This window comes from Schistocerca piceifrons, chromosome 3 (assembly GCF_021461385.2).
Source record: "Schistocerca piceifrons isolate TAMUIC-IGC-003096 chromosome 3, iqSchPice1.1, whole genome shotgun sequence".
In the NCBI taxonomy this organism is placed as follows: domain Eukaryota; kingdom Metazoa; phylum Arthropoda; class Insecta; order Orthoptera; family Acrididae; genus Schistocerca; species Schistocerca piceifrons.
Genome location: NC_060140.1, coordinates 458,181,380 through 458,198,649, shown reverse-complemented (window position 1 = coordinate 458,198,649; position 17,270 = coordinate 458,181,380). Strand labels below are relative to the sequence as shown.

General features: G+C 44.6%; 1 protein-coding gene across 1 annotated transcript in view; it reads right to left on the bottom strand.

Annotated features, from left to right (window-relative positions):
- Positions 1 to 10,667: 10,667 nt before the first annotated feature.
- LOC124788741 (cholinesterase-like) overlaps positions 10,668 to 17,270 on the bottom strand; it is a 75,263-nt gene continuing 68,660 nt past the window's right edge. The window contains exon 9 of the mRNA XM_047256023.1: positions 10,668 to 10,931. Within this exon, the coding sequence (XP_047111979.1) occupies positions 10,727 to 10,931 (205 nt within the window). The 3' untranslated portion in view covers positions 10,668 to 10,726. The remainder of the gene's footprint in view (positions 10,932 to 17,270) is intronic.

The window sequence follows — 17,270 nt, the reverse complement described above, 5'->3', positions numbered from 1 at the left end:
GGTCATGGAAAGATAGTGTGAACGAAGAGGTCAAAACAGGTCAGAAATTTTTGTAGTTTTCTTAAAAACTGATCTTTGGCACTACCATAAAACACACCTATTTACACTGTACCTCTGATAAAACATACCCATTTATTCTTATTTTATAAATCTTTCTGTTCCAGAAAGCACTCATCAATCGTTAAATTTTCTATAGTTGGGGATCCCTTCATGGATTATGATAGAAATAACGTAAAAAATTTGCTTAAATTCGTTTCATAATTAAAACTGTCACACAGCTGCATAATTTTTCTTCAGTTGCAGCTCGAAGTACATTTTGTGGGTACCATACTGATGATAGCACTTTTAAAAAAAATTATATAATCACTACTGTTCTTCTGTAAATGCTGAACTGGCATGTTAATAACCACGCTTACCGAAAATTTGCAATAACTGTGATGATATCCATGGTTAGAAGGAAACTAGACAATAAACAGATAGGCGAAGAGGAATTTTACAACTGATGCCTTTGTTAAAGTAAAAAGAAAAACTAAGCAATGATGTTAACAATCGTATTTAATGCAGAAGCCCTGACGTATAATGACCAAATATGTGTAATGTTAGTGACTTGCATATTAGGAACATAAGCCTCTTCTTGTGAATGAGTCACAGTTATAATTTAAAGGGAATAAAAAAATCAGTAACTATTAACTGCAGGTAAGTCACGTGGCTTTCAAGACTTCGAAATTGTATCAAGTAGACATAGTAAAATACAGAGAATCTACTTAAATTACGGGTATATGAGTATTTGTTAGCACAGTATCAAAATTGTAACTGGGTATTGTGAATGGTGATTATACACTCCTGGAAATTGAAATAAGAACACCGTGAATTCATTGTCCCAGGAAGGGGAAACTTTATTGACACATTCCTGGGGTCAGATACATCACATGATCACACTGACAGAACCACAGGCACATAGACACAGGCAACAGAGCATGCACAATGTCGGCACTAGTACAGTGTATATCCACCTTTCGCAGCAATGCAGGCTGCTATTCTCCCATGGAGACGATCGTAGAGATGCTGGATGTAGTCCTGTGGAACGGCTTGCCATGCCATTTCCACCTGGCGCCTCAGTTGGACCAGCGTTCGTGCTGGACGTGCAGACCGCGTGAGACGACGCTTCATCCAGTCCCAAACATGCTCAATGGGGGACAGATCCGGAGATCTTGCTGGCCAGGGTAGTTGACTTACACCTTCTAGAGCACGTTGGGTGGCACGGGATACATGCGGACGTGCATTGTCCTGTTGGAACAGCAAGTTCCCTTGCCGGTCTAGGAATGGTAGAACGATGGGTTCGATGACGGTTTGGATGTACCGTGCACTATTCAGTGTCCCCTCGACGATCACCAGTGGTGTACGGCCAGTGTAGGAGATCGCTCCCCACACCATGATGCCGGGTGTTGGCCCTGTGTGCCTCGGTCGTATGCAGTCCTGATTGTGGCGCTCACCTGCACGGCGCCAAACACGCATACGACCATCATTGGCACCAAGGCAGAAGCGACTCTCATCGCTGAAGACGACACGTCTCCATTCGTCCCTCCACTCACGCCTGTCGCGACACCACTGGAGGCGGGCTGCACGATGTTGGGGCGTGAGCGGAAGACGGCCTAACGGTGTGCGGGACCGTAGCCCAGCTTCATGGAGACGGTTGCGAATGGTCCTCGCCGATACCCCAGGAGCAACAGTGTCCCTAATTTGCTGGGAAGTGGCGGTGCGGTCCCCTACGGCACTGCGTAGGATCCTATGGTCTTGGCGTGCATCCGTGCGTAGCTGCGGTCCGGTCCCAGGTCGACGGGCACGTGCACCTTCCGCCGACCACTGGTGACAACATCGATGTACTGTGGGGACCTCACGCCCCACGTGTTGAGCAATTCGGCGGTACGTCCACCCGGCCTCCCGCTTGCCCACTATACGCCCTCGCTCAAAGTCCGTCAACTGCACATACGGTTCACGTCCACACTGTCGCGGCATGCTACCAGTGTTAAAGACTGCGATGGAGCTCCGTATGCCACGGCAAACTGGCTGACACTGACGGCGGCGGTGCACAAATGCTGCGCAGCTAGCGCCATTCGACGGCCAACACCGCGGTTCCTGGTGTGTCGGCTGTGCCGTGCGTGTGATCATTGCTTGTACAGCCCTCTCGCAGTGTCCGGAGCAAGTATGGTGGGTCTGACACACCGGTGTCAATGTGTTCTTTTTTCCATTTCCAGGAGTGTAATTGTATATCTCATCAGTTATTCGACATCCTATGTTGGATAAAGGCCTCTCTGAGACTTCTCCATATTACTGTCTTCTCCTGTACCTATCCATATTTTCTAAAGTCAACCACTCGTCCCCCATCACGTTGTTTTCACAGTGTCTTTTTATCTCTTGGAGCCCTGAAAGGTACATCCTTGATCCATTGATTATCTATTCGACTACCCACATAACCTCACCATCATTTAATCTTCATTACATAATTATGTTTTCCACAGTGCTGGGTTCGTTCACCAATTTATTTGTTTTCTGGACTCCCAACTAGTTCCCAGCATGAATATTGCTGTTTCTCTATGAGATAGCCTCAATTTTTGAATCTTTCTGGCACTCAAAGTCAATGCATCGCTGCCACAAATCAAATCTGATAATAGACACAGACTTCAAAATTACAATTTCAGGAACACGACATTTTAGTTTTGGAAACTAAATCACTGAGTCGAGTTTATTTCTCTTGCTGTCCATTCAGTCGTTTCCTTCAGCTGCTCTAGATATGAAAGCTTACTACCTAGCGCTGTAACACCATCGTTTATCGATATAATTTATTCATCAATGTGTTCATTACAGATTGTTATACACTTGTTACAATTGACTTTGAAGCCTAACTGAAAACTTGCTCTGCTAAATTGTTTTATTATTTGTCGACGTTTACCCACACATGTCTAGCAGTTATCGCGAATTATTGGCAGGTGACGAGCGGGCACAACCTGGTAGCCAACAATGTTCCAGATCAGGCGAATTTGGTGGCCAGAACATCAGCTTCATTTCGCTACCATGCTTTCAAAACATAGTAGCACGATTCTGGTCTTATGACACTGACAGTTATACTGCTGGAAAACGCCATCAAACGCCGTGGAACATACTGTTGCGGCCACATGTAGTAAGTGTTCCTTCACGCAGTGGAGAATGGCGAAACAGAGGCACGCCGGCGATCGAGGCGTTGCGAAATAAGCACGCACAGATAGCCTTGCTGACAGCAGCAGTCTACCAACAGTCTGACGCAAGGACGTACACAGACCGGGCGCCGAGCGAAGCCTGGAGAGTGCTGAGTAAGGGGAAGTGAGTCCAGCACGCTAAGCTACGCTGCAATATACTGCGGGAGTAATAGCAAAAAGCTACCACCGAGGGTAAAAAACGTCCTCCTGCCGGATTTATATAGTGGAGTGCAGGCAGCAACAGACAGAAGCCATTAGGAAGCAGTTCGGATCTGAGGACGTACGTGGTACGTGTCTGAATGTTCAATCTTCGTAGGTGACGATTCTGGAAGTCTGTTCCAGCTCGCAGGAGTCATCCGTTCACCACCAGATGTCAACTTCAGCTCTGAAGGTCAACCCGAGTTCGGTCGGCACCATGGCTGACTAACTACAGCGAGAACTTCCAGCAGGACCGGCCGCAGCGCGGTCTTGGGCACAGGCGCCGCTGGGGACTGACGTCCGGACTTCACGGCAACGCAGCGCCATGGCGCGTGGTCCGTCCATGACGGGACCTCGCGGACATCGCGACTGACGGCTTCCCAGCCGCCGGTGCAGCAGTCGTCGGCAGCTGACCTCACGGCGATGAGGCTCCGTGGGCGTGCCTAACTGGGGCGCCAGGTGGCGACGAGTTCATCTCAACCACAGGGCATCCTGGATTCAGCTGAGCACTGGTGGCCTGAGGCTCCCGAGTGCGATCAGCGGAGCGCGTGGCGCGCATTGTCGGAGGATCTACACAGCAGCAGCCAGGTGGAGGAATCCGCAGGGCTGGGCAGCGACGACGAGGGAGAAATTGTAAAGAAAGTTCAATAAATAATTGTAAAACTCCACCCCGTTTCGCCGGCCGAAGTGGCCGTGTGGTTCTAGGCGCTGCAGTCTGGAACCGCGAGACCGCTACGGTCGCAGGTTCGAATCCTGCCTCGGGCATGGATGTTTGTGATGTCCTTAGGTTAGTTAGGTTTAACTAGTTCTAAGTTCTAGGGGACTAATGACCTCAGAAGTTGAGTCCCATAGTGCTCAGAGCCATTTGAACCATCCACGCCGTTTCAGTCTTTGGCGCAGCCACTGTGTCTGCTGCTAATGTCTGCTGCTAACAAGTGGTGCAGAAGTCGCAACAATACGAAGCATGACGGGAAGCAAGTGCTCCACAATAATGTTCATATAATCCACACACGCCCTGGTGCCTTCTATTATTACCACAGGTCCCAGGGAAGACCAGATTAATGTCATCCATCGCATAATATTTCCTCCACCGACCTAGGTCAGTGGTGCAGTGCAGGTTTAGAGCAACAGATCCCCTAGATGGCGGCACATCTGTACACGATTAATCCCACTAGGGAATTTTATTAATCAGCAATCCAATATCGATGATCCCGTGCCCATTGCAGTCGTAATTGACAGTGTAGTTGAGGGTACATAGGAAATCTGCTGCAGAACCCGTTGTTCAACAATGTGCGCTAACGATTTTCTCCGAAACACGTAGTTTCAGCATCCTTCAACCACTTTAGAGAGATGCTCAGTCTTTTCCGACATACTCTTTTCTATGTGCCTGACCATCATAACCTACCCTTTATCAAAGTCGCTTAAGTCAGTGATTTCCCAATTTGCGACCCGTACAATGATTCCTCATTTTTCTCTGCTCTGCTTTCATACTTTTCTTACCACGTCAAATGCGTGCAACGTCACCAGGTAGTATCAACTTTTATGGTGTTCAGCGATCTAATGTTTTTAAGTTGTCAGTGAAATTTCTTGAGTGGGTTAATATAAGTTGCGTCAATGCTTTGTTCCTTAAGTATTGTTAGCATAGATCTAGTTGAAATCGAGTCAAAATCTTTCTCATCATTTATAAATCTACATCACGATGTTAATTAATAGTATATGCTGTGTTCTTCATTATCAGTCAAGATTTACAATCGACGAGTTGTGCTATATCCACCTTTAAAGCCAGCTTGTTCCTGTGTTTGATTAAACGCAATGATTTTGCTTACAACTGTTAGTGAAAACTGAAATCTTGTAAATTATTTAGGGAAAGCTGAAAGCGAATAGCACTTCATTTTTGTACATGTTCTTTCCTGAGAAGTTGTCAGTTATACGCATTGTTCCAATTTAACGTTTTTAATACATATTTATACCAAGCGAATTTCACAGCTGTCTTATATTGTTCCCTTTATTTCATAAATGTGCTATATTTAGTACTCACCAGCAACCAACCCACAATGGATAACGTTTGTTTCTAACACATTGTCAGTCAGGAAGTTGGACTGCCACAAACGCATCACTAATGAAAACACTGTCGTTACATCAGGTAATATAGTTGATTGAGCCTGTTTGCATTTGTAGATTAGTGAGACAGCAAATTTAAGCTAAAATATCGTAAAATTGGAGAATCTTTCAACAAGACACAAAACAAATTTATCTATGTAATTTTTAGTTAATGTCTGGTTACAAGTGTTGGTTTCCAAAATAGACAACAAGATACATAAAATCCATACGTATCTGAGTACGTAATACATACTGTTGGCGGAAGCAGGGCAATAGACTTCATGTAAGAAACTGAAACTGACGCACACGGAGCAAAAAATTCATACAAAATAATCCCTGAAGTGACAGAATTACAAATTTGATGTATCCAGTAGTTTTGGAGAATGTTTTTTATGTACTTTGATGGTAACATCTCAGTAAGAAATAGGGCATCAGTCACATTATGTCAGAGGCTCTCACCTAATAGATCAGAAACCGGTCGGGCAGACCCATCACGTGGGCAACCATCACTGCCACTGCATGCCTCAGCATAGCAAATGCGACTCGATGCCTTCAAGACCGGCCACCAGGAGGCGAAGCCTGCGTCTACAGAAGGCACCACCGACACCGAACCTGCTCGAGTCCGCGCGCCGCGTAGCAAGGAAAGAGTGCCAACAATATTCCGCCGCAGGCAGCTATGTAAGCCGGCGACAGGAGAGCACCAGGTAGCACCAACATACAGACATAGCACAGCAAAGCTAACTATTATTGCCAGTCGCAAACTAGCTGACCAGTTGGCAATGCAGTGAAGCCGTACTGCACAAACCCAACCACAGTGCGATCGATTTAGGGCCAATCGACCACTCATATAACGACCTTGGCTTGTTACAGGGACAGCTGCAGCTGGCCCATGAAACTTTGCAGGTGCCCAGCGCAGCAGTACCTCTCCTCGATAGGACTGACACTATTTATGACGACCTAAGCAACGACGACGCTACCGAGCATTGAGCGATACCCAAAAGTAAGAACAACCCCGCCCTTGGATGATCAGTCACTGTTAGCAAGAAAATCGCTACTGCTCTTACTATCCGACCAGGCTATCACAGAGGTTTTTTCCCTTGGCGCTTGCCTTGGCACTGTTTTTTACCCCTTTGCCCATGAAACCGCTACCCTTCTTTCGCCTTTCGCCCACCATCTATCTCCTCAATGCCACCGTACTAGTGGGTAAACCTACCCAGACGTATGGATAACATCACGGCTCCACATCCCGTGAAGGCCTCGATTAGTAACTAACAAATACAGAGGGAACAGTAAGTAGATTTCTTATGATGACCTCCATGTCGGTGTGGGTGTGGAGGGGCTCCACCCTTAAAAAAAGCACTAGTCAGTCAGGCTTCGAGAATCTTCGCTGGGCCAGACAACGGGGGCTACTAACCCCATCAAACAGGATTGCTCTCGAAATCCGTCCTTAGCAATAATCTCCGTTGCCAGAAATCGTAGGTTTTTCTCCCTGACTCTCTCACTGACTGATATCCAGGGTCGTTAGTTCCTAGGTATACTGAATAGGACTTGCTGGCTTTGTTTTCGGTCCAAGCTCTAACTGCTATCTTGTTGGACCTAAACACGGACAGTCGTCATCCTCGGACTCAGACTTTTCAGCCATGAACTTAACATATAGCCAGAGGTCATTGAGGAACCAGCAAGTGGTCATTCCCGTGTTGGCTTCAGGCAGGATTTTTTTCTGTCCAACCAGTGCCCTGGGCTCTTAGTGCAGTCTTGCCTTATTTTGAGCCACAATTATTCAATACCCATTCTGTTACTCTTGCTACTGTATTCTTACCTTCTAATTACCTACAACCGGAGCGAGAGTTTGTTTTGTTCAGTAAACTTATTATATCTTGGACTTTCTTGTGCCGCTCAGCACGACATTTCAATCACCGGTTTAAATAAAACAGTAATAAGAAATACTTTCCAGATCTCCTTTGTACTGTAGCGTCATGGGATCATGTCCGAGCCCAGTGGCGAAATCGAGGCACTTCCTGACAATCACTGGCTCAGCATTTACACTATGCCACTGGCCTTGCAACTACTACCAAGATACAGGGAGCAATAACCATCATTAACAGCACTTGACAGGCCGCGTGCTTGACCTCAGCTGCAACAAGACCTGCATTGTTGTGTATAAAAATTGGTTGTCCAGCCAGGGTGCAGCTTAGACATGTTGCGACAACTGGGCATCAACGTCTACTGTGTGCAGGCTGCTACTGCGAGGTTGCCAACGTTCTTCCATCATCCCGACGGGACTGTCAGCCGGGGGTCTAGCCACAGACTGTATGGTCTTAACCCACTATGGTCGGACTGAGCCAGCCACCACCCTCCGACCACCGGTCCCACGTTCGACCCTGGGCCACACGCTGGCTCCTTCTATCGCAGTTATGAGAGCAGGGTCACAGCCACCTGATGTAGCACCGAGGCAGTACGGTGCGCTGCTAGCTAGGTCAGTGCCGAGCCGTACTGACAGAAAGCACTTATTCTAGGCACACAATTGCCACTCCGTCCCGGCCAGAAACTCACCCCCTACCGACTTGCCCATCCAACTTAGAAGTAAATTTGTCACCGGTAGTTCTGCATCTACCACCTACCACCTACCATCCTCCGCTCGCCTATACCTAGCCCATGCTTTTACAAGTGATACCACAAAACCTGTTGAAGGTTGGAATGAGGACGATGACAGGGGCATTGCAGAAGTGATGTTCGACGAAAATGTACAAGTAAGTGTGTGGGGTTGCATAGGCCCATTAGGAAGATTTTGCCTTTTCTGTTTTGTTTTCCTAGGTATACTGTAAATTCCTGGTAGTAATAGTTGTGCAAATTGGCAGTAAGTGAAGAAGTGTCAACTCAAGAAACAATTCATCACTTGCTGCACCAATTAACTAAAGTGCAGGCTGATAATGTGTATTTATATAGTGAGATACACAGACTTAGCGAAGAAAGAAGGGAACAGCCAATTCCTAACATGTCCCCATCAGTCTTAGACGCAAGAATGGTATCATTAGTGACTACACTGTGGTGTAAATCTGGGGAATATTAGGGAATTTAAATGACGAGCAGTTGTTAAGTATGGCTCGACTATAATTAGCTGGTGATGCTAGGGCGTACGTGATGTGTCACGATGAGTTTCGAAACAGTCAGTCCTTCCAGGATGCTCCATGTGCGTCAGTTTCAGTTTCTTACATGAAGTCTATTGCCCTGCTTCCCCCAACAGTATGTATTACGTACTCAGACACGTATGGATTTTATGTATCTTGTTGTCTATTTTGGATGGACCAGAACACATTTGCACACTATCGGAAACAACTGAAGGGAATAACTCAAAAACAGAGAGAGTTTCTGGAGAGTTTTATGGATCACATAAGGAAGATAAACATTAATATGTATGAACCGATAGATGACGATAATTCCAATAGGGCAGAGGCAGAACAAAGGGTGCCAGAAGCATTTTTGTGAGGTTTGTCTTCTGAGACGACGTGTAAAGTGTGCGTAGAGTTTGCACCGACTTTAAACGAGGCCGTAACAGTTCCAACGGCTTTGGCAATGATAGACGCCGTGAGCAAGCCTAGGGACAGGAAAGTATGTTTTAATATCAAGTTCAAGTGTTATAGGTGTATTCAGCCAGGTCATCTCCAACGATATTGTAGCAAGTTTCAATGTATAAAGTGTAAATACGTTGGGCTCTGAACTAGACTGCCAGCACAGGAAAACGCAAACATGAGAATGGGGTTCTGGGGTGGATCTCTCTCACCAACGTTAAATCAAACAGGGAACAGTACAGCCACTGTGCAGCGTTCCCAGCGAATGTCAGCGGGAGGCACCCTATGCTAACTCAGTGGCAGACTACTTCTCTAACCAGCTGTGTAGGAAACTGAATGTGCAAGTTTTTGCTAGATACAGATTCGCAGGTATCCGAAGTCAGTCAGGCATACTTGGTACAAGAAATCAGAACCCAACTAGTTGTAGGCTACGTGGTGCAGCAGTTTGTAGATTTTCGAGTGCAGATATCACTCACCTGTAAGGATTGTCGGTTCGAATGTTTCCTAATTCATTCCTACCTGGTGGCACAGGGAGCCCTGAGGAGATTCATTACACGAGGTAAGAGATACCAGACATAAAGTCCCAAACACTGCTCCCCACTCTGGAGTTGCTGCAAAGCCGGGCCAAGTGAGTCACCGTCTGTCCCAAAAAACTACTATGTACAGCACCGGGCTCGTCCGAGGTAAACCTGTTCAGTACACAGAAACCAGCATTTGAGCGTTCTAGGCAGGTAATTGCAAGCAAAAATGTCAAATTGGCTGTTTCCTGAAACGTGTCCCGCAGTCATCATCCATACCAGTTATGGCCACGGGCACACTGGTAGCACAATGTGTTTAGAACTACGAGGGCAAGTGATGTTGATTAATGGCATCAGCTGCACAATTTCTGAACGGATTTTTATCCGCCACCATCCTCAAAGCCTAAACAATGAACGGACCAGGGGTCGATTTAACGTTCTCTCAATTTTGAGCCACTGCGGCCTGACAGCCACCGATTCAAAGCTAACTCTGGGCCGCCACAGGACAGCTCCTCCTGACTGCAATTACGAGAGCAGAGGCGCCGCCGCCTGACACAGCACTTAGACAGTTCAATGTGCTGCTACCGAGGTCGTTGCCGAGCCATAGAGATGGAAAGCGCTGACTCCGACGTACGGTTTGTAGTCCGTCTCAGGCAGAGGTGTACTGCCGCTCGCCTCCTGTGGGCGCTGTGTCTGCTCTTTTCCAACTTAAAACCCAATAAATTAGTTGCTGCCGCTTGCTGTATTCATATTCTGCGACCACTCTCCACCCCCACCAAAGAACCACTAGTCCACACCCAGCCTCCACCTCTATAGTACACTATAGGAAAGCAGGTAGTACTTATACATGTAACTTAGATTCTATATTACTTTTCGAAGTTAAATACATGTATTTCTTAATTCTCTTAATAATTACAGTGATTGACGTTTGGAAGTTCTTCGTAACGATCAGTTTTCATCACGTGGATGATAAATGGGACCCATAGACAATTTCATGGTTAGTCTACTGGCGTTCCGGTGGTGTTATGAACCGAGATGTACTCCTGCATTTTACGAACTCCTCTCACAAATCACTTGACGCTGTTGGGAACTCCAGTGAATGTTACCACTACATATCGCCATAAAACGATGCATTCGTATTATCTAAGAGATCGTCTGCGTAGGGGAGTAGCGCAAGATTCTTGTTCCAGAACTCCATCCTCTCTGCGTCCTTATCATAGGCAAGTGTGAAGTTGGTCTGCATCAGCAAGTAGCTGCGGTTTGTGTTGTCGTACGGCTCCCACACCACAGGGTCTGCCTCTGGGGTCGGATTACTGAAAACAAAAGACAAAGCTGATGTTGACTCGGTCTAGATCGAAGACGATATTAAATTTTACAAATTTTAATTCATTTCTTCTGATTCAGTCGTTATCGTAGATAAACAAGAGACATAAATGTCTCAGGGAAAAATATAAGATCTGAAAAAAATTACTAGTAAAAATTTCATTTCAATTTTATCTGTTGAACTAAATTACTGTTAATTATTTCCGTCTTTTCATCTCTAACGCCTGCTACACTCAGTGTTCTTAGTACTATGTGTTATGTATCATAGCCCCTGTCTGTATACTTCAGGGAATTACTTCTGGGTATCGTAACACAAGTGCCACCAACCAGTACTCTCCTCTAATAAAGATTTTAAATGCACTTGTTTGCAATATACGTTATCTGAGTACTTAATTCCCATCGTTCTTCCTAACATGATAAACGTAACACTCGCACTTTACTTTCAGGCAGTCAAATATTCCAGGTATTATACGTGTACTCACTGAAATATCCCTCAGAAGGTTCGGTGATGACAGGGGAAACTCCCAACGCATCCCGCTCAGATTTACTGGTAAGAGGGCCCAGTGGATAGCCCTTAAAAAACTGAACAGAGATCAAGCATGAAACCAGGAAGAAGGTGTAATGAACTATGAAAAACTATATAAACCATTGAACGGTCCAAGGATAAGAAGTGCAGCCCGGCAGAGCGACCGCATCGTGGTAGAATGGTCAAACTTCATTCGTGCCAATATATACATTATGAAAAAATGCAAAATATAAACATTGAACGGTGCAAGGATATATATATATATATATATATATATTGGCACGAATGAAGTTTGAACACGGTTCGCCCGCTTGACAATATAACACCGTGACCATCCTACCACGATGCGGTCGCTCTTCCGGGCTGCTCTATATTGTTGCACTTCTTAGCCTTGCAACGTTCAATGTTTATATTTTGCATTTTTTCATAGTTCATGACACCTTCTTTCTGTTTTTATGCTTGATCTGTGTTCAGATTCTGACGGGATATCCACTGGGCCCTCTTATATATGCATTGAAATTTGTGTCTGTGTCGTGGTGTAACGTCCGCCTGCAACAGTCAGGTGTAAGGAAGCGACTTAAAATGAAAGTTCATTCTGCACAAGCACTCTATTAGCAGCCGAAAGGATGTGGCTTTCGAACAGGAGCCGCAAACATTTGATGACAACGCGACAAGTCAAGCGAATCCTCCGTTGGAAAACACGCCTGGTGTGTCACACACGGCATTAGTGACAGTAGGTATGTCATATATTAGGAGTCTCTTAACGTCGTACCTAATTTGTACCCCAGGTAAGTGAGTGAGGTGTGACTCCTTGCCCGATATAGGTGTTTGTATGAATATGAATGTAATCACTTCCAAGAAATGATGAAAACATAATAGTTTGTCACATAAGCAACAAATGAATGCAACAGTTTTACAATCACACAGTTTCTTTATGCTCTGTCAGAACATACGTTTTTAACGTTTTGAAGTTGCGTTTGGTTTTGGAAGCTTTGACTGTTGAATTCCTTTGTTGTAACATAGTTCACTCCTGTTTATTTGTTGTTTTCATTTCTGTGAGACGTCTATGTGGTTTCTCGGCTGTTCTCACTATTTATCACGTTTATTTCCGACGGTAACGTATTCTTACCACATGACTTATATTCTATAACCAGTGTATAGTATGACGACTACCAAGACTACAAAAAGGGAACAAACATTTCCATGACGGACGGACAGTTCATAATGTTGTGAAAAAATAAAATAAAAGGCACGAGGGAATTCTGAACACAGCTTGTCCGCTTCACAGTCCAACACGTTGACCACTTAATCACGACTCTGGGCAGTTCATTTCCGCTCAATATTCCTAAATTTCTAAACTTGGACCTTTCACTGTTTCTGTTTTGTATTTTTTCACACTTCAGCACACCTTCTTCCTGTTTTCATGCGTGATCTGTGTTCAGTTTTTGACAGGCTATCTAGAGGCCCATCTTACCACTGAATCGGAGACGGATGTGATGGGGAGTTTCCTTGTAAGAATATTGCGCAAACGGTTGTCAAATGTATGATATTTTTTGTGGTAAAAATGTCACACGTTTGACAACTGGTTGCGTAGCATTCTCAGTGTCAATTGAAGAGACAAATGTACGTTGGTTTCATAACAGATTATCTCAGAAGTTTGTTGTTGTTGCTGTTGTTGTTGTGGTCTTAAATGCAAAGACTGGTTTGACGCAGTTCTCAACGCTACTGTATCTTGAGCAAGCCTTTTTGTCTCCAGATAACTGCTGAACCTGCTTACTTGCTCTCTTGATATCCCTCTGCAATTCCCTCCCCCCCCCCCCCCCTCCCCATTTCCCTTCAATATTAAACTGAAGATTTCCTGATGTCTCAGAATGAGTCATGTTAAACAGTCTCTTCTTTTCGTCAAATTATGCCACACATTATTGCCCCAATTCTATTCAATACCTCCTCATTAGTAGTGAGAACTACCCAGCTAATCTTCAGCATTCTTCTGTAGCATCAAATCATTTCCAAAGCTTCTATTCTCTTTGTGTCTGATCTACTTTTCCTCCATGTTTTACTTCCATACAAGAATACATTCCAAATATCTTCGAAAACGGTAATTTATATCGAGGTTAACAAATTTCTCTTCTTCAGAAACACGTTTCTTGCCATTGCCAATCTACATTTGACATACTCTCTACTTTGATCATTATCAGTTATTTTGCCGCCCAAACAGCAAAAATCATCTCATACTTTCATTGTCCCATTTCCTAGTTTAGTTCTCGCAGCACCGCCTGATTTAATTCAATTACATTCAAATATCGTTGTTTTGCTTTTGTTAATGTTCATCTTATATCTTCCTTCCAAGATACTGTCTATTGCACGAAACTGCACTTCTAAATCCTTTACTGTGTGACAAAATTACAATGTCACTAGCAAACATCTGAGTTCTTACTTATCCTACCTGAACTCCTCCTTCACATTTTTCTTTTGCTTCCTTTACTGCTTGTTCTATGTACGGTCTGAATAACATTGGGCATAGACTACAGCTCTGCCTCTCTCTCTCTTTCAATCACCTCTTCCCTTTCATGCCCTTCGACTCTTATAATTGGCATCTGGTTTCTTTTAGTTGCCGCATTTTATCCCTTCTATCTTCTGAATTTCAAAGAGTGTATTCCATTCAACATTGTCAAAAGTTTTCCATAAAAGCTACGAACACAGTTTCGCCTTCCTTTAACCTTTCTTCTAAGTCATAAAGTCAGCACTTCCTCGTATGTTACAGCATTGTCTATTTATCTATTGGAACCTCTGCTGGCAAACTGATCTTCCCCGAGGTTGGCTCTGCCAGTCTTTTCCATTCTTCTGTAAATTATTTGTGATAGTATTTTGCAACCATGAATTATTAAGCTGATATTTCGGTAATATTTACACCCGTCAGCACCTGTCACGTTGCTCACCAGGTGGAATAGTGTTGTCATGGCTGGCTCTCCAAACGATATCAGTTCTGAGCAAATTACGTCTGACCAGGGGTCTTGTTTCAGCTTAGATCTTTTATCTTCTCTGTCATATTATTCTCACAGTATCGTACCTCCCATCTCATATTCATCTATTTCCTATTACCTTCGCATAATATTGCCTTCAAGTTCATTTCGACAAACTGCAGGGACGGATTCCTGAGTTGCAATCAAGGAAAAAAGGTCCTATGACCATATGGCCGGAAGTGCATCGTTGTCGTTGTAGATGACGTTAATGAATGAGTTCGTCTGACTACATGTCATGCGTTCCTTGTAAGTTACATGCTGTGTGACTGACGAAGCGTACCGAAAGCAGCAGTATGGTCCGGTTTTCACGTCGGCAACAAGCCGAGATGGTGTTTTTGTACGGCCAGGCAGATGGAAACGGTCGAGAGGTAGCACCAAAACAAGTACCCTCACAGACACAAACCACACCAAACAACATTTCAAGCCCTTTTTGAGCGTTTGTGTGATCACGGGTCCTTTGCAGACAGATGATCCTGCAGGAAGGTGACGGATTTGGAGGACCAGATTCTACAGGACATTGAGGCGAGCCCTAGTACAAACTCCAGACAAGTGGCACGCCAACATGGTGTAAGCCGAAATATGATTATGTGCAGCCGTGTGTACTGCATCCCATGGAGGCCGCTTTGAACATCTATTGAGACTGTGTTCCGGGACGACTTTTTGTTGTCACAGGCACACTGTCCATTTCCAAGTTAATAGGACATTTTTTCCTCCATTTCCAGTCAGAAATCCTTCGCTGCACTTCATCGGTTTTATCAATGTTCACGCATTACCTTTCCCTGGTACAAGTTCCCATCTTAGCTCTCGATATTCACATAGCTGTTTCTCTTTCCTCCAAAGGCCTCTTTAATCTTCCCATAGGCAGTATCTGTCTCTTCACTATTTATGCATGCTTCTGTAGTCCCGCGTTGCTCCTCTAGGCACTCCTGCTTAGCCATTTGGCGCTTTCACTCAATCTCATTTCACACCTGCTTCATTTGCAGTTTTATATTTTCTCCTTTTATCAGTTAAACTCAATATCTCCTGTGATATCCAAGGATTTCTAATGGGCCTTGTCTGTTTATCTACTTGAACCTCTGCTGCCTTTACTATTTCATCTCTTAAAGTTTGTCACACGTCTTCTACTGTATACCACTCTCCTGTTTCAGTCAGTCTTGCCTAATGCTCTCTTTGAAACTCTCAACAATCTCTTGTTCTTATAGTTTATCCAGGTCCCATTGTGGCGTTTATGCTACATCTCCTCCTACATTTCATTATTTTTTACTGCTACATTTTTTTCATTCAGCATGGGAAGATTTACTGTAAGGTAGAAGCGTACACTTCACGTCACGCAACAGATGGTCAAAGAGCTTGAGACCTGTGCTGGAACCTTACAGACAACAGGGACTCGCCTGGAAGGCTTTGTTCAGAAGGGCATCACTATCAGCATTTTCAATATTAATATGCACCTCCAACTGTTCTTGTGACGCTACTTGCACTGATAGCAGTAACTTTCAAACATCACGTAAAAAGAAACAGAAATTCAAGTTGATGTTGAGACTTGATAGTCACAGATGCAACAACTGACCTAAGGCAGCATGCGTCCACTAGTTAAGATAGCTCACCAGGAATCTATGTTCGGTTTCCGGGCAGGCAGCTCGTACTTTAATGTCTCGAATGCGATTTCTAGTAAAAATTAATTGAATCGTTAAAAGCTGCTTCGAAGAACATTTTTGTGATATCGTGTGAACTGTGAGATCGTGTGAAGCATTTTTTGTGACTTTTAGAGTGTTCTACAAACAAAACGTATCCAAAAACAAGTATTGACAGCAGAATGGCTCTCAGAAATTTTTTCTTTATATCATTGTCATACAAATAGAAATAAAAAACAAGTGGCCTCCTAAATTCCGTAATTTTTAATTATTTAGTGGCACTGAATTCTTTCCGATTTGCCAGTTTGTAATGCACTGTTTCCTGCATTCACACTGAAGCGTGCGGCCTGCGGAGGAGAAACTAATTGGGATGACGTCTACAAGATAAGATGTAAGCGAGTTGCATTCAGGTGTGCTACGGAAAATGAGCGCTGGTACTACTTGCTGAAATTCATCTTGTTAGATACTGGCACATCTTTTGGGTGGGAAGTGTTATAATCAGGAACCCAGAATGAAGCATATGAGGGTTAAAATTTGAGTTTGCCGTGTGACTGCTAACATTACGAAAGTTTGAGGGGTTAATTAATCCACTTTGCATTTTTCCTATTACCAGCAGGAACGTTACACCGTCTCCTTAATTTCCTACATTTTTGCAAATTCTTCAGTGTTGTTCTACAATTAATAATCAATAAACTGTGATCAGAGTCCACATCTGCGACTGGAAATGTCTTTTGGTACCGAAATCTCTTTCTTGTTAATATACACTCCTGGAAATGGAAAAAAGAACACATTGACACCGGTGTGTCAGACCCACCATACTTGCTCCGGACACTGCGAGAGGGCTGAACAAGCAATGATCACACGCACGGCACAGCCGACACACCAGGAACCGCGGTGTTGGCCGTCGAATGGCGCTAGCTGCGCAGCATTTGTGCACCGCCGCCGTCAGTGTCAGCCAGTTTGCCGTGGCATACGGAGCTCCATCGCAGTCTTTAACACTGGTAGCATGCCGCGACAGTGTGGACGTGAACCGTATGTGCAGTTGACGGACTTTGAGCGAGGGCGTATAGTGGGCATGCGGGAGGCCGGGTGGACGTACCGCCGAATTGCTCAACACGTGGGGCGTGAGGTCTCCACAGTACATCGATG